The sequence below is a fragment of the Vulpes vulpes genome, chromosome 11 (assembly GCF_048418805.1).
Source record: "Vulpes vulpes isolate BD-2025 chromosome 11, VulVul3, whole genome shotgun sequence".
NCBI classification, from domain to species: domain Eukaryota; kingdom Metazoa; phylum Chordata; class Mammalia; order Carnivora; family Canidae; genus Vulpes; species Vulpes vulpes.
The window spans coordinates 36,475,167-36,496,626 of NC_132790.1; the positions used below are offsets into that span (position 1 = coordinate 36,475,167).

The 21,460-nt window shown below is 37.0% G+C and overlaps 1 protein-coding gene across 26 annotated transcripts in view; it reads right to left on the minus strand.

The window, feature by feature from the left end:
- Nucleotides 1-6,139: 6,139 nt before the first annotated feature.
- Nucleotides 6,140-21,460, minus strand: part of PICALM (phosphatidylinositol binding clathrin assembly protein) — a 102,384-nt gene continuing 87,063 nt past the window's right edge. For 15 of the 26 annotated variants that reach the window (XM_026015260.2, XM_026015257.2, XM_026015258.2 and 12 more), the window contains 2 exons: nt 8,799-8,901; nt 6,140-7,501 (listed from right to left, as the gene is read on the minus strand). In XM_026015260.2, coding sequence (XP_025871045.1) covers nt 8,809-8,901 — 93 coding nt within the window. In that variant the 3' untranslated portion in view covers nt 6,140-7,501; nt 8,799-8,808. The remainder of the gene's footprint in view (nt 7,502-8,798; nt 8,902-21,460) is intronic. The other 11 variants (XM_072726134.1, XM_072726137.1, XM_072726135.1 and 8 more) reach the window with 1 other exon arrangement.

Genomic DNA, 21,460 nt, shown 5'->3' on the forward strand with positions numbered 1-21,460 from the left:
TTCAACTTTAAGAATAAGTAATATTCCACTGTGTATATATAACTTTTAAATCAATTCATCTGCTGATAGACACTTAGGTTGTTTCCATTCCTTGGCTATAGTGAATAATGCAGTAGTGAGCATGAGAATAAGGTTATTGCTTCAGGATAATGGTTTTGTTCTTTGCAGGTATCTACTCATAAGTGGGATTGCTGGATCCCAGGATAGTTCTATTTTTAATTTCTTGAGAAAACTCCATTGTTTTCCATAGTGTCTGAACTAGTTTACATTCCCACTGACAGCACACAAGGGTTCCCTCCTTCTCCACATCCTTACCAGGATACGCCCCAGGAGTCATCATTGAACTTTCCCTTACTTCAGTTATACAGTTGTTTCTTTGGTAATCTCATCACTTATGATACGCATTCTTCCACATATTTTCCATGCTTTAATTTCTTCAGATGTCCAGAAGTGGGATTACAGAGCTAAGTATAAAAGTATTTCTGTGATTCAATGAACAGAGGTGCTAGTTTTCCCTAACCAGAGTGACAGTACTCAAAGAGGCTCAATAGGTTAAAAAAAAAAAAAATGTAGAGGAAAGGGGGCAGGTAACTCGAGAATTTTATCAGGAGACAGTAAAGAGAGAAAGTTAGTTTGAGTCGAAGTTTCAAGAATGGAGGGGTGAGAAAGGTCAGAATTGTTCTAGGCCCTAACTACATGGTGAGCACTGAGCCACAGACATACACGGAAGGGTCCCAGCAAAGTGCAGGGTTGAGGGGGTGGGGCTGCAGCCAACCAGACACACGGAACCCCCATGTGATGGATTCCCCACGTCCTTCACGGAAACTACATTTCGGAAGAAAATTATCAAGTGGGGAAACTTTGTGAACCATGTATATTAAGACTTGCAATCAAGAAGATAGCTCTGAGAAGCTCCTTAATAAATGTGAAACTAAAAATGTCTCATGGATCCTCTAGTTCCTCTTAACACAGGACAAGGAAACTAGAGTTCCACTTACCTCCCAAATCTATAACAGAACTCATGTTGAGGAATGTAAAGCCCTCTTCTCTGTTGGGTGACTGGTAGAGAATTTTGTTCTTCTAAGCACCTTGGACCAGTATTTCTCCTGTCTTCAGTGGAAATGCCCTCTCTCCACCTCATCACCGGCCAACCCTCCCGAGGGAGAAAACATCTTTCTACTTTTCGTTGGCCTGGGAATTGGCAGAGCCTGGTTAGTGTTGACTGGCTTTAATCTGGAATGATTGCAATAGAGATCTGCACTGAGTCTCTAATCGTCTATTATCTACTGCTGTAAACTGACTCACATTGTTTGAAGATAGTCTCAAGGTATGGCATCCTGCTAATCTGACCTCTTCAATACAGGCAATACCTGATTTTAAACTTCTGTGTTATGCAACAACTCAAGGCAAGTTCCCTAGAAAAGACCTCATCCCCAGGTTATTTCTGCAGGTAAATTTCCTAAAAGTTAATTACTGGATCAGCAGTAAAACTCTCAAGACTTCTGACAACCCTAAGCTAACGTCCATCCAAAAAAGCTGTACTAGCTTATATTCACGTCAGCTGTAAATTAGCAATCAAACCCCATGCACTCCTGTCTGTGCTGTTATATACATCAATTCTTTTTGATAGGTAACCAACATGGCATCCTCCTATAGCAGCCTGCAGTTAAGTGGTTATGAGCAGAACTATAGCCAGACCACAAAGGCTCAGGATTATAGCTCACTTAGTTGATAAAGCTCACACAGTGAGGTACTCTCTCCAGGCTTCAGTCTCATCTATAAAATAGATAAAACAAAAGCTATATGGCACAAAAGTGCCTTCTCCATAGATTTGATTAAATGAATACATACAAAAGCACTCAAAATGTCCTTACACTTGGAAAGTTCTATTGTTCCCATTTTAATTTTCTAGTTACTACTATTCATTTTTTTTTCATTGATCATCAGTTCTTCCTTAACTGCTTTTACCATATCCTTTCCCTCCTGTTATTTTCCTGATAGTCACATATATTCTTCACCTTTCTAATTCCTTACATTGACACTCTTCAACCCATTTGGAATTTATATTGGTATATGTTGGAGGGAATTGTCACCATTCCCCAGATACATGGTGCCAGTAAAAACCACTTATTAAATAATCCATCTTATCTTTACTCTCCTGAAATGCCATCTCTATCGCATAAACACCTGTTACTTTAAGCTCTTTAAATGCATGAGAAAAACACTTGTGTGCCCTAGAATTCAACTTTCATACTAACTAGAGTTGGTGCAGACCCCAGAAGTGAAGGGGTCATTATGCTGAGTGAAATAAGTCAATCGGAGAAGGACAAGCAGTGTATGTTCTCATTCATTTGGGGAATATAAATAATAGTGAAAGGGAATATAAAGGAAGGGAGAAGAAATGTTGGGAAATATCAGGAAGGGAGACAGAACATAAAGACTCCTAACTCGGGGAAACGAACTAGGGGTGGTGGAAGGGGGGAGGAGGGCGGGTGTTGGAGGGGAATGGGTGACGGGCACTGAGGTGGACACTTGACGGGATGAGCACTGGGTGTTTTTTCTGTATGTTGGTAAATTGAACACCAATAAAAATTAATTTAAAAAAAAAAAAAAAAAAAGAAGTGAAGGGGTCAGTTCTACAAGATTGCCCAAATTTCCCCAAAACCCCAGATGCCAATTTCAAGTCCAGGTTGTCACCCATACTTCTTATTCACTAGCTATAAATAGGGGTTCCTGTGGGTTTGATAATTTGAATGGCTCACAGAACTCAGGGAAACATCAAATATTTGCCAGTATTATTTAATAAAGGATACGATAAAGGATACAGATAATGGCCAGATGAAGATTCGTAAGTCAGTACCAAGTGCAGGAGCTTCTGTCCCTGTGTAGGTGGGGTGCACCACCCTTCTGACCAAATGGATTTATTCACCAACCTGGAAACTCCCCAGATCCCTTAATATTTGTATTTTTATGGAGGCTTCATCACTCCATAGGCATGTTCAATCATTAACTCGTCTCCAGTCCCTCTCTCTATCCTGAAGGATGTGGTCAGGCTAAACTGCTAAGCTTCTAATGACACATTGGTCTTTCTGGCGACCAGCTCTCATCCAGGAGCCATCCAGATCACAGAGAGCTGCCGCGTTAAAACAAAAGATACCTCTGTCACCCAGGAAATTCCAAGAGATTTAGTAATTTTATCAGGAATCAGGGTCAAAGAACAAAGATGCTCCTAGTGCTAAGAAATTAGAAGGGTCTCAGGAGCTCTGAGCCAGGAACAGGGGACAGAAACTTTCATATATTTTCTATCATTTCATATTATCCTACCGTATTCTTGCTTTTAGGCCAGCATGACGCCAGTTTAACCTCTGTAAGGAGTGTACTGTCATTCTTTCATTTCTACTTTGGACCCACATATGAAATGAATTCTGTCCATCATAAATTACTAAGTTCTGCATATCAGCATAGTAGTTATAAAAGATTAGCTCCCAGCAATAGGTATTCTGAACACCATACAATGGGCACAGCCATCCTTTTCTCTCTGATGTCTTTCCCTTTGTATTGTATTGCCTCTGCCTGCCTCAACGTGCCTCCTGGTCTTTTGAGCCTCCTTCAATGTCATTACTTGGAAGCAAAAAGTTTTTCAGTTTCCACCCTTCTTCAGGACAAAAATGACCAGAAGTTAAGATTTCATTTTGTGCCTTTTAAGATAGCCACTAAGCTAGCTGGCAGTCCCAGTGTGTTATGCCTGATGCTTCCATGTAAAGTGCTCCTGAAAGGCTAAGGAAATCAACTGTTAAGTTCTGCACATTAGTTCAGAGAGCCTGGAGTCCAAGTGTATGGTGGGGAGTGGGGACTGTCTACTTCTCTGTTGATATTTTCTGCCCTACGGTCCCAGTCAAGGGCCAAGGGGATGATACTGGGAGTACAGTGCAGCTGCCAAGTGCCCAGGCCCAAGGAAGACAGGAAGGGACCTGACTAGAATACTCAGACAGGGTTAGGGTTAGCTCCCTGGGTTATTCTCACACAGCAGTTTTTATTTCAAAACCAACCTTAGTATTATTTTTGGGAGCAGCTAAAGGAAGAGCTATTTTAAATAAGAACTGATTAGAAAACGGAACTTCTATAAAACTTTCCTCTCCCTTTCCTCTCCTCGCTGTCTGCCTCCTCTGAGTGTACTCTACTACTATTCTGCCTGAAGACAGTCATACCTGCCCCATCCCCCAATACCACAGAGAAAACCTGACACAACTTTTAACAACGTGGCTCATTTCATCCAGAATAAAAACTATACATGCACACGACATCAGTAACAAATGGGACATTTACTAAGTGTTTACATCAAAATTAGACAGAAATACTAGAGACTTAGAAAACATTTGATTGGTGACACACAAAAATGGAAGATGATACTGCAGGCTTTCCATTCCGAGCCTATTCAGACAGCAGAATTCCTGGCCAGTCAGACCTCTGGAAGGTAGCAAATATGGCTGAACAAAGCTCAGCTATTTGCAGCGGTCACCGACAGAAGCCATGAAGCCATCTTTTCTGTAAGGTAGGAGTATGTTCATCTGGCTGAGTGCTGTGGCCTCTCCAGGTAGTCTGTGACCCAGCCTCTGCCCAACACACAGGAGCCACACTTATCCTGAATGTAGAGATGTTTTTCTCTCCATTGAGTATTAAATAAGCATTCCCCCATCAGTACTCTGAACTCTCAGAATTTGGAAACATGTTTGTTGATGATGATGAACAAGAAAAGAGCCTTGAAATTATTTTAGTTCAAGGAGAAACTTATCCCATAAAAGCCTCTTTTCCAGGGGTGTTTTGTTTGTGGAGAAAAAACTCCTAGTCTAACGTAAGGCCTCCTCCTAAATATGGACTCTCAAGCCACTGGTTAAGAAAAGGGTATTTTTAAGAAAATGTTCAATGATGATAGTAAGATATTAAGTCAAAAGCAAAAAACTAAGTTTGCAAACGATTTGGGACGAGTACAGCTGCCTTCTGCAGCTAATCATCTTATGTCTCTCTGCAACCGCTGCCAACTTGGTAGTTAAGTATTAAGATGGTGTGTGTATGTACAGGTTTATAACCTAATATATTAAGCTTTCAACAGCTAATTTACTTCACTGGTTATACTGTGATTAAAGTTAATATGATCATGTGTTTTGTATTTTTTCCTTGCCCATGATTGTGTGGGCATCAGAAAGGGAAGCAGGAAATGTACTTCATGGAAGAAGACCATGCAGAAATGAAAAGTGGTCACCAGTCTACAACGCAGAGGGACAGAATTCCCTTTTCAGTTCATACATTGGAATAAACAACAGCAGGTCATAAAAAAGACAATGGACCAGAAACCAAACACCTGACTCCCCTGTTAGCTTAACGACTTGAGCAAGTTCTTTTCCCATTCTTGATTCCAATCTACAAAATGGGTAAAATGTAGGTATCACCTACCCAATAATTCTCAAAGTTGTTCCAACAACAGGATGACAATACTTCTAAAGTACCTTCACAAACATACAAAATAATAATAATAATGTAATTATAAAAGGAATAAACCACAGACCTGCCATTGAAGATCTGTTCAAACATGAGACCAATCAAAATCTGTGATAACATTAGGAAGTTAACTACAAAAGTACAATTTCCCAGTTTATATGAAAAGGGTTTAGAAAGAGTGCAACTTAGAAACTAATAAAATTAACATAGTATATCGGATAAAAATGATTTCTTCCAATCATGCAGACGCTTATCGATGCCATCTTTAATCCCTCCATCATGTACTCTGAATCCTACTTACTACTATGAAACATGATACAGTAAGAGATGTCTCTGGCATCAATGTGCCAAATAGAAAGCATTTTCTCCCTTAAACTTACCTGACCAGAGGTATCTGATCAAAAGACAAAAATAAACAATTTTAATTAAGCAGTTTAGTTTATCAATGAGAGTCTAGAAGGTAACAAAATGTACAAAGATAAATCTTTTAGGAAATTAAAACAAATAAAATTTACATTTTATTAAATCAGCAAATATAATCACCTGGGTATATTTTTATTAGCAAAAAATAATGATACTGATGATAAAGAAAAAGGGAGTAAGAAAACAAAATGCACCTCAGACCAGAATACCATAACAAAAGTTTTGTGGAAGCTGCATTTTATTTGAAAATCCACCCATTTTTGCTAACATACATTTTAATATTGTAAACAAAAATAGAATCTGCAGAGACAATGCAACAAGTATGCTTAAACTCATGTACAGAATTGCTTTCCTACAACGAACTGTCCTTCTTAAGGCCCCTCTCAACCAAAACGTTAAGATGTATTTACACAAAGCACCGATCAACAGTGCAGTTTAATTCTTCGTTAACTAAACTCTTGGCTAGACATTAACTTTAAAGATACTATTTCCCCTTATTTAAAAGGTACATGATCATAACATGGCATGAGCCAAATAAAAAGTTTCAAGGATTTGGTTCCCTTCCCTCCCCCCATAACACCTCCTAGAGTTTTACTGAAAAGAAGGAAAGTCTTGAAGTGAAAGCAATTCCTCACATTCATTTTGGAAAGGCCCTAATGTCAAATGGAAAATAATGACATGCCAAGCACAAAGCAGTAAAGTTCCTTCCCAATGCACTAATGCTGAATTTAAAATGTAGTGCTTTTCCTAGTCAGTGAACTGTTCCCTTGCAAAATCCTAGGCACAGAATTGACTATAAGGATTAATGCATTTATAATGCTTCCCTAAATCCCATAGAGACTGAGAATTCTTAAGCGATTCAGACCTATGGACTTGCCTTAAAATATTTAGTGCTCTGTATGTCAGCTGAAAAGCATTCTGAATCAGATTCGCTCTTAATGGATAAAAATCAAACATACTGTATACATCCATACTCATTTTCATAAGGAGGTCTGATACAATATTAATGTTACGTAAATTGATAATCATAAATAAATACAAATACTTAAGGAATGTCTACTGCAAACTGAATATATAATTTTTTTAAAAGAAAAGTTAATTTTAGTTATTGTTTCTGTATCTGTGAGGACTGGAGAAAAGAAAAATACTGCATAATTAAGAATTATGATTTTGATCCCCTCAAAAGAGTCCTGTTGCATTACAGTAAAGGACACAGCTCTTCTCTCCAGGCAGCTTTTCCAAATACAAATTTCACACGTTCCAAATAAGGGCTTTTCTTGATAGGTTACTGATTATGGGTATTAATAAGAGTTGAAAGAACTGAAGGGTTAGTCACCAAAAAGACAGATCTTAGTCTGAAATCATGGCAATTCTTGGCTTTATAAACTGTATTGATACGTTCTCCTATAGACTAGTCCCAATTTCCTTCATGGGCCTTCACTGGGTTACTGTAGCATTCTAATGGAAGAAGAGAGTTTAAGAGACAGCAGTTTGGATTTTGCTGGAAGTAAGTATTTGCTGCTTGAGCACTCGTCTTTTTGGAATAATTCCATTCTCTTCCATCTAGTTACATAAACTGTATCTGGAAAAAAAAAAAGGGAACGTAAGTTCATTCACTGCCTTGTAAGATATCTTCTCACAAATAAAAATGCTTTGTGGCTTTTCCCATTCAACTGGCCCAGAAATGTTTACTGCATGTTTATCACAACCCTGATTACAAAATTAAGTCAGTATTATCAGCTCACCATGTGCTAGACCTCAATATTTGAAGCCTAGTTAGAGGGACTTCCAAATATATCTTTCTAATTACTAAAAACCAAGAGACAGGGGAAGAGAAAGAAAATGAACAATTTTTCAATGAGAAGTTCAGAACATCTCTTCATGAAATATTCCGTGATTCCGTGTGAAAATTTCATTTAGAAAAGCACAATTTAAAAAAAAAAAGAAAAAAAAACGAGAAAAGCACAATTTGACTTATTTCCAATGATATCATAAAATTAGAGATAATTAAGGGAAGAGTAATATTATACTTACTAAATCATTTCTTTACTAATATAAATAAAAATCTGAAAGATCTACAAAGGAATAGTTTTCAATAGGGCATCACTGTTTGCTCAGATACTTCACTCAGGATATCCCTGAAACTGTTCATCCAAAGACATTACTTAAGTAGAAGTGCTAATAAACTTGTCACATCCGAAGAGTACAAACTCTCAAAGATTTAGAAGTTCTATCTACCCTGGGGGCTAGAGCACCAAGAAGAACAAATCTCACTGCCTTCCAGTAAAGAAAGGCAGTGCAGATCAAACACAGAATCCTTCTATCAAAAAGGGCAAAAAACTATTCGCTAGTCCTTAACTTTAAAAAAAAAAAAAGTCTGTTAGGGGAAAATGTTACAATTTTTAAATGAAAAGGCATATATGAATACGACACTTTAAAGAAACTGTTAAAATGAATTCTTCACAACTAATGTTCAGGGGCATTACGTTCAAACTAGAGATGCGCCTAGTCAAGCTCTAATCCAACATGTAGAATTGTGTTGTTCTTTGTACATCTTATAAGACTGACAAAAACATCCAGTTTTTAAAGGTAGTATCTGATCCCACCCATCTGCTGTGAGCAGTGGATGCTTATATGTAAACATGAGAGATGGTTCTTTGATTTCACACCTAATTATGTTAAAGATATTTTCCAAAGTTGTTTGTCCTTATGGCCTATTTTGATCTATTTTTATTCTTCACCTAAAGAATAGAGGAGAAGGAGGAAGAGTGAGAACTTAGAGTCCTTTAAAGAAACAAAGGAGAAGAGTGAACTGTGTTTAATATTTGATAAAAATTTAAAGTATTTAAGTCCCCATCTCCCCCAACAAGCAGCAATACCTAAAGTGATTTATAAGAAATCCTCCAAAGAGAGCTCTGCAAAAGGGTCCTTTCCTGAAGCTCTGTGAGGACTGTGACTGGAGGGGCTGGATGCTGCCGACAGCTGGGGGAAAAGAAGACAGAGAGAGGGAAAGAAAAAAAGATCTCTGAATGACAGAACATGAAAGCAGAAAATGTAATGAAAGAAGAAGTGGTTTTTGTTTTGTCATCTTTAATAAATATAAAGGCAGCTTTTGTAGAAAATGGAATTATTAAAACAAAAGTTTCAATCACGTGTCAAGTTAAAGTGTATCCAATGGCATGTGTTTTTCAGAAAACAAATTGTTTCTGAAATTCCAAAGGAATAAAATCTTTTACTCAAAAAGGTTGATACAAGCTGACCCACACTGAAGACTTCTATTGTGGATGGAGGGGAAGAGGGAAAGAAAGTGCATAATTGTGATTGTGATTTTTTTTTTTCTTTATAATTGAGGAAAGATGGCTTCCTGTGTCCAAAGAGCTGTATAGACTCTGACCTCCGTCCAGACCCAACACATCCACCTGTAATATTCTTTCCTTCCTTCCTCGTAAGAGGTCTTGTCTTCTGCTCACGTAAGAGTCTTGTCTTCTGCTCACACTTTTTCCACATGGAATTGTCTCCTGCCTGTTTCTATGGACACACTGTGGCTGATGCATATACTCTGGGAGGTGAAAGTGACTTTAGAGGTCACCTGAATATAGGGAATACTCAAGATCATTGATTCTCTTTTCTACCGGATTACATTTGCTTGATTCTTGGAATTACATGCTATCATTTAATCTGAATATACAGTGAGGCAAATAGTTTATTAAACTCAATAATGTATCTTTAAGAATTTCCTCAAAGAATGAGTTCCTGAAGAACGATGTTCACTGACGTTCATTTTCATATGCATATCTCCTTCACCAAACCTACTTTGAATATTTCAAACCAACACAAATCCTTTTCATTTGGAACAAACTTTTAATTTTTTTTCTCTCCCCTGCATAAGATTGCAGAGGCATGCAAGCACAGGGCTATTATGAAATGAGCTGTCCTTTTAGGGAAATTCAATTGAGTATTAAATCAAAGTTGACAAAATGGGAATAGTTTCAATTCTTATTTCCAACATTCAAATCCTGTAATGGATTTCAAGCCTCATAATCTGTCTTTGGTGGTTCAAAGTGATTTCATTTCTACTTTTTTTTTTTTTTTTTTTTTTTTTTTAAGAAAAGTACTGCAGAGAATGAATAGCCAGCCAGTGACGTTAAACAAATATTACATCACAAATATATGTAATTTGTTGTGGATGACAAAATCAACTGAAAGGTTTAGAAATCATCTTCAGTTATTTTAGTGGTTGAGACATTTTCCTATTCCATACCTTGTTCTCAGAAATAAAAGTCCAAAGACAATGGAAAGAAACAATGCAAAGGATGATGCACTTACACAGGCAGCTCCAGATGGGAGGATGGAGCAGCAGTCTGGGTTTGGGGATTCAAATAACAGCCAGGCAGAGACAGATTAAGGTGAAACTTAACTGGAAAGATGTCTCCTCCTCACTTCAGAACCAACCATGGATGAGCATTCAGAAATAGAATGATTTTAAGTAAAGTGATCAATAGTCGGGAAGTTGGAGGAAGTCTAGGATTAACTGTGTTTCTGTCCAAAACAGTATTTTTTCTCTTTCACTAGAAGTTCAAACACAAACACTGAAAATCCCTTATTGTGGATAGACTGCATCCAAAATCTCAAGTCTCCTATGAAAGGCCCATACTAAAATGTCTTAAAGTCCCATGTTTTCATAAGGACAGCAGTCTGAAGACCCAACAGTCCCAGAGGAAAATGCACGAAGAGTATGTCAAAGGAAACACTTCTATTCTCAAAGTGTGAGAGCATACTGCTAGAGAGAAGTCCTACAGACTTACAAATAATGTTAAAGAGGATCAATTTCCTTGGGAAGAAAAAAAGTGCCAGTTTCAAATACTTCCACTCTCTTAAAATTGTTAAAATCCACATACGTTTTACATTTATAAATATGTAGCCAAATTAAAACGTGAAAACAAGACCTAATATCCCTATAATAATACTCCTCAATACTCCTATCAAGCACATGAAACCATGGCCCAGACTGGCTTAGCTGACTGCAGAGTGCTAAACGCAGGGCCATGAAGCAGTCCTGGACCACCTATACCCACTTCTTCCCTGGCACCTGTACCAAAGCATAGGCATACCATGCACTGGTGAGAAAGGAGTCAGCTCTGAGAATAAAGACAAAGAAAAGGAAACACGCTGCAATAACCCAATTACTGCTCAAGGAAAGTAGGAAGAACAAAAGATCATGAAGGAGCAACAGGATCCTGGTGGGTGAGAAGCAGCAAGACTAGAAGAGTCTACAAAAGTCACTTGCAAGTAGAAGAGCTGACCCTCTACTTATTCTGTGAGTAAATTAGAGACTATGTAGGGCTGCTAGTACTGGGTCTGTGTGACCCCCTTAAAAAAATCCTACTATAAATATGCCATCACAAAAAAACGCAAAACATGGCAGGGGGCAAGGAGGGGGTTGGATTGGTGGGCCTGGGTGGCTCAGTCAGTTAAGCACCCAATTCTTGATATCTGCTCAGGTCTTGATCTCAAGGTGGTGAGTTCAAGCTCCGCATTGGGCTCCCACACTGGGCATGGAGCCTATTTAAAACAAAACCAAAAAAACCCCAGGAGTACTGCGTAGGCCCATCAGTTGAGCCTTGAACTCGATTTCGGCTCAGGTCATTATCTCAGGGTCATGGGATTGAGCCCTGTGCTCAGTGCAGAGTTTGCTGAAGATTCTCTTGCTCTTCTACCCTCTCAGTCTCTCCTCTCACTCGAGCTCTTCCCCACCCCATAAACAAATAATAAAATCTTTAAAAACAAAACAAAAAATGCCCTTTTACCCATTTATTTCAAATATTCTCTATACAAATGCCCACAGAATTAAAAAAAAAAAATTAGCACAGTTATTGTTCAAATTAAACTGACCTACAGCACAAGTGAATTTGCTTTTTAAAGAAAGTAGTCAGTTTTACTCTAAGTCTAATACAGACATACTTAGTATTACTTTCTCACTTTATAGGAAAATAAAATATTGAGAAACAGTAGGAAAAGATCAACATATAAATAGAAATACTAAGATTTATAAGTAACTGATGATGGTAACTCTTAGCTGAAATTCCTCCATCCTTTCTCTCCACTCTAATTAATCTTACAAAAAAAAATGCTGAAAAATGTCAAGAGAAAGATTTTTTTGGTTGTAGCATATGTTTAATATAAGAAAGAGTACAGAAATCATAAGTTAACTTTAATAAGAGGCAAATATATTTAAAAGAAATTTTAAACAAATAATTTTACTGCTACACCAAATGTTATAAAATAAAAATGGTTTTTCCTTCATTAGACTCCTGTTCAGCACTAAAGAAAGAAAATTTCAGGTCAGAACAAGAAAATAAATACACACATAACAAATACATAAATACACAGCAGTCTCAAAGTGAGATTAGTGCAACTAAAAGCTTATAGAAGAATAAAGAATTGGATATTTTAAGGATAAACTCCTGACCTATCACTGGCTGTGCTTAAAATTCTTGGAGAAGAAGCAACTTGGCCACATCTTTTCTTTCCATTTGAATTTTGCCTGCATAGCAAATATCAATGCTGTAGAGACTCACTTTGTCTTTGTTAGAGAAGCAAGGTCAACATCTTATGAGAAAAATGGATAACTTCCTTTGTCTGAGTTGACAGAGTCGAGTTTTGTAGAAGGATGGCACTGAATCTAATCATGGCTCGTCTATAAACAGGGCTTATCTAGACTAAAAATTTGTATCTCCTTTTAAGACTGTCTTGAGGATTAAATAAAAATATACATAAAGCATCCTGTACATTGCCTGGCATATATTAGTAGCTCAAATACTAGTTCAAACTTCCCTATCTCCTACAGTCAAATGTTTATCTACTCTTATATAAGAGGCCCAGCTCAAATGTCATCAGATCTGTGGTGCCCTTGCTCTCCACTGTGTTCTCAATGTTCTGTGTTTCTCTTATAATGCTTCTTATTCTGTCAGCAACTGGTCACTTGTGTGTCCATATTATACTCATCCTTGGGCTCCTCAGATGTAGGACACATATTTTACCTGTCTCTTGGTTCAGAAACTAGCAATGACTTACATATTCTAAGCATTTAGAATGTATAACATACATTCTAATTACATATATATAATATAATTATACTAAGCATTCTATAACATGTTAAATTAAAATGCTTTTTGGTGATAAAACAAGCTCTGTATAAAAATAAAAATGATCTCTAACATAGGACATTAGAAGAAAATATTAGAACTTCTCCCCTTATTTTTTACCTGTTTAACATTTCTATTTGTTTTTAAATATACCTAATAGTAGGAACATATAACTTATAAATATATATTAGCTGTATGTACAAGGATACATGATTAAAAAATGTTTTCCTAATAATGCTGTGCAATCAAAACACTTAAGAGACAGAAACATCAGTTATAAACTCAACATAGAGTCACAGAACATCAAAACAGGAAGTTGTTCTTGATGATGTTTAGAACATGGCCAGGATAATAATGGCACAATTAGATCCAGTTGCAAGAGGACATAAATACAGTGTAGATAATGCTACTCCTCAGCTGTCTCTGTGAAGTATGGCTAAAAGAGAGATTTCTCTACTATTATATAAGGTAGCCTGCCCTGTAGGCTTAGTCTAGTGTCTCCGACGGCTGCTTGTTGGGTTTGTGCTTAATGTAACCCCATGTTGGCTTCTATCAGTAACATCACAAAGTTATGCCAATATTACTCCCATCACTCTCAAAGCATTATTCATCTTAGGGACATGAGACAACTGCTACAGTCTATGATAACTTAAAACTGTTAACAAAGAAGCTATGAATTATTCCAAAATGGCATCTAAAGTCATCTCACTAGAATTATGGCAACCTACATTGACAAAGAGTTAAAACCAAATGGTGATACAGGGAAATAGATTATAAAATTTCTTAAACTGATCAGAGAAAATATTATTAATTGGCCTAGCTAAAAATAAACATCTGTATATCAGAAGTGCTTCCAAGGATAAGAGAAGTCCTCTTCAAGTCCCACTTAATGGGTGGGAATTATGAACACTGACTCAACTTATCTGAAATAAAGTGTTCACTGCTGATTCCAACTACATAAAGCAACTTACTTCCTAAAAGCAAAGGAAATGAAAAGCTAAGACAAAGTAATAATTAAATATACCAATAATACATCTCTTATTTGCCATTTACTGGAAATATGGCACTTCAGTTTGGTTAAAAAAAAATTTTCCAAACTGTGTTCCATATGAGTTTGAGACTACCTGTTTTTACCTGATTTATATATTAGATTTCTATTAAAAATGTCTAAGGAGAGAATTGTAGACTTAGACATTTCAAGCAAGGCTTACCCCGTCCCCCTGAAACAGATTATTTACTCCAAATAAATATTTTAATTATTATAAACTAAAGTTTTATACTTCTGGCTAACACTACTTTCCACAAAGGTTGAGCCAATTAAAATGGTGCTGATACTGTCCTGAAGAATGACGTGGCTTGGTTCCTGTAAATAATGTCCACAGTCTACTGTGTAAATAGATGATTCATGCCCTAAAACAGACCATGATCATCAGGGCTGCCCTGTCACCACCATGGCCTGCATCTATGTATTTACCTGATGTTGTCAGATAACAGAGTCATAATTAAGGTTTCAAAATAATGGAGTATGAATTATTTACAAACAAAAATATTTGTAATGCATGGAAAGAAATATAAACTATATTAGATTAGAATAAGTTAAATGAGAATTTGGGAATAGAGATGAGCACCGAAATTAAGGAAACCTTATATAATTTTCTACTAAAAACAAGTAAAAAGTTCCTTAAAATAATAAAGAGAAACAAATCTCCACATTCCTAGGTCAGTTTCAAATATTTGTTATTTGATCCTTATAGCAACCTTATAAGGTACACAAGGTAAAATTACCATTAAAAGGGCTCTCATACAATGCCTGCTGTCTTTGTAAGAGGGAAATGCCACATGAAGACAGACACAGGAGAACACCATGTGATAGAGGCAGAGACTGAAGTGCCAGAGCTGAAGACCAAAAAATGGGGCTACCTCTTTCCCTCTGGGGAAGAAGAAAGGAAGTATCTTCCTCTAGAGGATCTGGAAGGAGCATGGCCCTAGAGACACACTGTTTTCAGATTTCTAGCCTCCTGAACTGTAGAATACATTTCTGTTTTAAGCCAACAAGTTTGTGGTATACTTGTTACAGGCAGCCCCAGCAAACTAACAGGAGACTCTAATGCAGATCTGCTGATTCCAAGACAGGTGCTTTGTTTCCTCTTTAAAATCTATCCCAATTAATTCCAACTCAGCTAGAATTTATGGCTATATTTACATACAGAGAAATGTTAAAGTAAGACTAGATAAATCATTTTTTAAAAGAGACTTCCCTAGTAAATGTTAGAAAGTCAATGCACCCCTGTGTTTGCTATCCACACAGTACTGTATATGATCATGGATATTCATCATGAAGGTTTTGAAGAACTTTACAGTCATTCAAGATTTAAGAATATGTTCTGGTATGGTTCAAGACAAGAAATTAGATGTCCTAAGCAAAAACCCACTAAAAAGGCCTTATTCTATAGGTTGTCTTATCAACACTGTCAGCAGATGGGACTCCTCAAATTTTTGTTTTGACTGATTCAGGTGTGCCCTGGGGACTACAGAACTGTTACCTATGGTACTAAATCCCAATTCCCAAAGTAAATTCCCTCATGGTCTTTTCTATGAGACAAGGATAAACAAGCGTAACACACTGCTGACAAGGCAAAAGGCTTTCATCACAGAAATCCAGCTGGGCAGATCAGCTGATAGAAGAGCATCACCAACACCCACAACAAACACATCAGGAAAGTGGAAAGGAAAAGGGAGAAGGGAGAAGGGAGAAGGGAGAAGGGGGAAGGAGGAAGGGGGAAGGGGGAAGGGGGAAGGGGGCAAGGGGAAGGGAAGGGAAGGGAAAGGAAAGGAAGGGAAGGGGAAGGGAAGGGAAGGGAAGAAACCGAACAGTAAAAAGAGCCACTAGCTCTGACACAAGAAAGTCATTAAAAAGGCAATTTTTTTGTAAGACTTGAATTATTCTTATATCCAACAGTGTCCCTATTTAGAAGGGTAAAAGGCCTGCACAACAAGCCATTGTTTCCTTTCACACACTTAACTGATGTCAGACTTACTTAAAATCGGCTGTTATGAACAAAACATAGCAGCCATTTTGCATCTTTAGCCATATCCTCCATAAACAAAACTGGTAACCCTCCATTAAAAAAAACAAAAACCCAATACCAATCAAGAAACCAACACAACTTCTAACAGCTTATTTTAAAAATTAAATACCCATATGTAACACTCTGGTTGTCATACTGCTTTTGGGAAAATAGATTGGTATGGGATCAGAGTGAGTTTCTCATATAAGGAAATGATAAGAACACAACTAACAACACCCACTCCTCCCAAGATCTTCAATATCTAAATTGCCTGGTAAACATCCACTAAAAGAATATTATTTCACATCATAATGACTTCAAAAGAAAACTGAAACTAACTAGGTTTAACTGTCTTCATGCTTTTAATAGCAAAGCTGCAGAATGCCATCCAGAATGAGTTTAACAAATTATTGGTCAGCAATGGACATTTCAATGTACACATCAATAAGTACCAGTAAGATTTATATAAAACACCATTAAGAGAAGGCATGAGAGTCCTTGTTCTCCTCTAGTTAACAGACAAACACACTCATAACAAGCCATCATACAGTGAGCAAAACTGGGAGGAAACATGAAAGATTAAAAAAAAAAAAAAAATCACTAACCTAGGGATCTAGTATTTTCCATGTAGTCAAACATCTAGGCAGATGCACTAATGTAGAACATTTTTTTTTTAAAGCCACAATATTGGACATGAAACAGAAGAACCTAATCTCCATCTTTTTAAGCAACTGACAGTTACATAAGATACCCTAAAAATACCGAAGGAGCCAGCCCCAAAAACAAGAGAACAGGTTAAGTGTATAGGAAGTCATAATTTCAATACTATCCTATAGTCTATTAAAGACAATATCCTAAAGAACAGAGTAGTCTAGTCTGAGCTAACAGCCATCTGGAAGGTACTAGTTAACACTAATACAGCACTTAGAGCAACCTAGATTTAATGTAGGACACAGAACACAATTGTTTGGAATGCCTCACTAAATGGCAAGAAGATAAACATATCTGGTAGGGCTGAGATACTCTCAAAAATATTAATTTAAAGTAAGTAAGCAAGCAAGAGACCAGAAGATACAAGTTATGCCCTGGGTAATAGATCCCAAAAAGCACAAGAAGCAGGGAAAGATTTTTGGCAAAAGGTGTAGAATTGGGATTTGATTAAAATATTTTATTTTGATGGGATTTCATTTTACATTTAAATTATCATTTACTTCTATGTACAAAGAGATGTTACTCTGTCCTCAAGGACAGAATTCATTTGAATTTCATTTGAATCCAAATGAAAAAAGGGAAGAAAATGAGAGAACTGAAAGGTTATTCTGGTTATAACTAGCATTTGAATGGGCAAAATTAATTCAAGGGACTGGCTCAGAATCCTTAAAAACTAGAGGATGAAAAAAATCTCACCTACTTCAAAGATAAACAGTTAGATTTTTAATTATTAAAAATATCCAATCAGGATGCCTAGGTGGCTCAGTGGTTGAGCATCTGCCTTTGGCCCAGGGTGTGATCCTGGAGTCCTGGGATAGAGTCCCATATCCAGCTTCCTACCCAGAGCCTGTTTCTCCCTCTGCCTCTCTCTGTGTCTCTCATCCATAAATAAAATATTTTTAAAAATCCAATCATGATATTAAATGTATCTTCATTTCTTGGGTGACAGTCATCTAGTATTTTAGCTTATAGTAACTGTTAGCCAACAAATTAAACCAATTTTAAATATGGCTATAAATTATTACAATGGCTACAAGGAAGTGAAAAAGAGATCAATGAGGAACAATTGAGTTACACAATAGAAAAAGGCAAGTTTTCAACCAGATTCACTTCTCTGACAATGTTGAAAACTATTATGAACCAGGGACACAAAATTAACAAGCCTCATAGAAGCCTGCCTCTACGAGGCTTATAATACATTCCAGGAGTCTCTTGCTAGATTGGATGAGTGGATGGATAGATGGATAGACAGACGGGACAGACGAACAGATGTCAGGTAGTCATTAAGTTCTATAAAGAAAAATAATGCAGGATAAGGGAAAAAAACTTCAGATCTCACAAGTACTAGAAAAGGATGAGAGATGACTAAAAAATGAATAATGAGCACCAGGTGATATATGGAAGTGCTGAATCACTATATTATACACCTGAAATTAATTTAAAACTTCTGTTAACCAAATGGAATTAAAATGAAACCTTAAAAAATTAAAAATATTGGAAAGGAAAGGAAAAAAATAAATAATGAATCTCCTTTATGATAGATGAAGGATTTCTGGCAAAGACAAGCTATAGCAGAATAAGGGTTACTTACTGAGAACTGTAAAGGCGTGGGAATTGAAGAACCTGAATGTTCTATTCACTATTACTCTTACAAATATGGAGACACTGTGAGGTATAGCTATTACGACAGAAGGAAAGCTAAAGGAATGGCTTATATGTTCAGTTATATTTAGATTTACTTCCTTAGGTTTCTAAGTATGGAGGTCTGATGCTAAAAATACTGCCTATGGAAGATTGTTCCAGGATCTACAGAATGGATTAAATTAGAAAGGCAAGAAGCACAGGGAGACTATTGTAAAATAAAGCATGAGATAAAGGATTCCAATCTGGGTGAAGGCTGCTGAAAGCAAGAAAGATGGATCTAATGATAGCAGAGAAACAATTAGTGGGGCTTTGTGATGAGACAGCTGGAGAACAAAGGGGAGAAGGAATGAAAAGTAATATTAACAGATTTGAGATTCTGAAGTGCCTGGAGGACTCAGTCATTAAGCACTGACTCTTTATTTTGGCTCAAGTCATGTTCTCAGGGTCGTGAGAATCTCAGCATGGAGTCTGCTTGAAATTCTCTGCCCCTCCCCCGTTTGTGCATACACATGCGAGCTCTCTCTTCCTAAAATAAATACAATCGCAATCTTTAAAAACAGATTTAAGATTCTGACTTTCAACTGACTGAAACACTTCAATGCCACTTGATTTCCTTTTTCTAGTTATTCATTTTCTTCCTTCATGTACTTTCTTCAATTGTAATATTTAGAGATAAGTACATCAAATTTGATTTCTTAACTTAAAACTTATTACTCTAGGGATCCCTGGGTGGCGCAGCGGTTCGGCGCCTGCCTTTGGCCCAGGGCGCAATCCTGGAGACCCAGAATCGAGTCCCACATCGGGCTCCCGGTGCATGGAGCCTGCTTCTCCCTCTGCCTGTGTCTCTGCCTCTCTCTCGCTCTCTCTCTGTGTGACTGTCATAAATTAAAAAAAAAAAAAAAAACAAAAAACAAAAAAAACCCTTATTACTCTAATGTTCTTATTCTCTTCTCTTCTGGCATAATTTGATTAGGAAAAGGTGTTTCATTATCTCTTTTCATGCTCATTGAAATTCTTGCACTTTTTTGGTGTTTCAGTGAGTTATGTGGGTTTTAGAAGGCAACAGGATATAAAACCTGGAATAATAAGAGTAGGCGCTGGGGGCAGCACTTTTTATAAAGGCAGATTTTTACTACAATTTATTTAACCATATATATATATTTTTAAGATTTTATTTATTTATTCATAGAGACAGAGAGAGAGGCAGAGACACAGGCAGAGGGAGGAGCAGGCACCATACAAAGAGTCTGATGTGGGACTCGATCCAGGGTCTACAGGATCACGCCCTGGGCTGCAGGCAGTGCTTAACCACTGCGCCACGGGGGCTGCCCCAACCATATATTATTTAAAAAAGCAAAATTCATATAAAATGTTTCAGTGAGCCTAAAAGTAGTCCCAAAACTACTGAAGATATTCTTGACCTCTATAGAAGTCATATCCTGGAATGTATAAATGTAATTTATAATCTAGCAGGAAACCCAAAGATTTGTAGAGTGGTTTACCACTGCCAAAAGGAAAATAGCCCTAGTATAGTAGCTATATGGGCTCAATCCCATTAGTAGAGCGGTAGAGTGGTACAAATGAGCCCTGGACCAGAAATCAGGGATTCCTGGAGATAAATCGCATTTCCCCATTTATTTAATTGAAGAACCTTTCCAAGTCTTAGCTTTCTCTGTCTATGAAATGGGATGGTGATAGTAAGCCTATCTACCTTCAAGATTATTCTGAGAGGAAAGTAAGATAATAAATGCTTAGAAAATGTCAAGCAGTATTCAAGCTTAAGGTTATAATGTATTTTGTTTCTGAGATAGGAATCTGTAAGATGAGACCCAGACTGAGTATGAAAGGGTTTAGCTACACATCAGGGAAAAAATTATTGTAGTCAGCAATTTCTGGTAAATTTATAGCACTGAAATATAGCTTTTTCTCTTAAATACATTTAAGGTGCTAATCAGTCTATGCATCAAAAAATAAAATTAATTTTTAAAAATAAATAATAGGGGCCCCTGGGTGGCTCAGTTGGTCAAGCTTGGGTCCAACTTTTGGTTTCAACTCAGGTCATGATCTCAGGGTCATAAGATCAAGCCCCGAGTCAGGCTCCACACTCAGTGGGGAGTCTGCTTCTCTCCCTCTGCCCCTACCCCCACACCTCATCTTTCTAAAAAAATAGATCTTAAAAGAAATAAATGATACATATTGGAAGTTAAAAGTATAAATAACAAAAAACTGAAGAAAATAATAAAGGACACAAGGAAGACATAATCTCAAGAAAACATCTACATCACTAGAAGTCATCAACATTTTAAAAGATTATCAAGATCTAGGGATCCCTGGGTGGCGCAGCGGTTTGGCGCCTGCCTTTGGCCCAGGGCGCGATCCTGGAGACCCGGGATCGAATCCCACGTCGGGCTCCCGGTGCATGGAGCCTGCTTCTCCCTCTACCTGTGTCTCTGCCTCTCTCTCTATCTCTCTGTGACTATCGTAAATAAATAAAAATTAAAAAAAAAAATTTAAAAAAAAAAAAAAATAAAAATAAAAGATTATCAAGATCTAGTATATTTCTTTAGCAAGTTAAGCCAGTATTTAGGACTACTAGTGGTAAAAGACAGAAGAGAAAGAAAACTATATATATTCATAATCCATTTTATTAAAATGAATACATATAAAACAGCTGACTTATATAAAAGTTATGGCTGCATCAATTACCCTCACTCCTAGCTATCTTCATTGTAAATACTATGATTACTATGATTAAGGAACAAGAAGAAAAGGCTACTTTAACATGGATAACAGGGGAAAAAAGAGGCATCTGGGCAAGTATATAAATTGCAAAGAACATGAATTTTACCTTTTAATCAGAACTAAATTCACTATCCACTTCAAGTTGCCAGTTGGTACTCCCTGAGATGGCAATTTATGAAATGAGTTAAATACTCAAAGACTGAAAAGCAAAAGGACTGAATGCCTATTGCC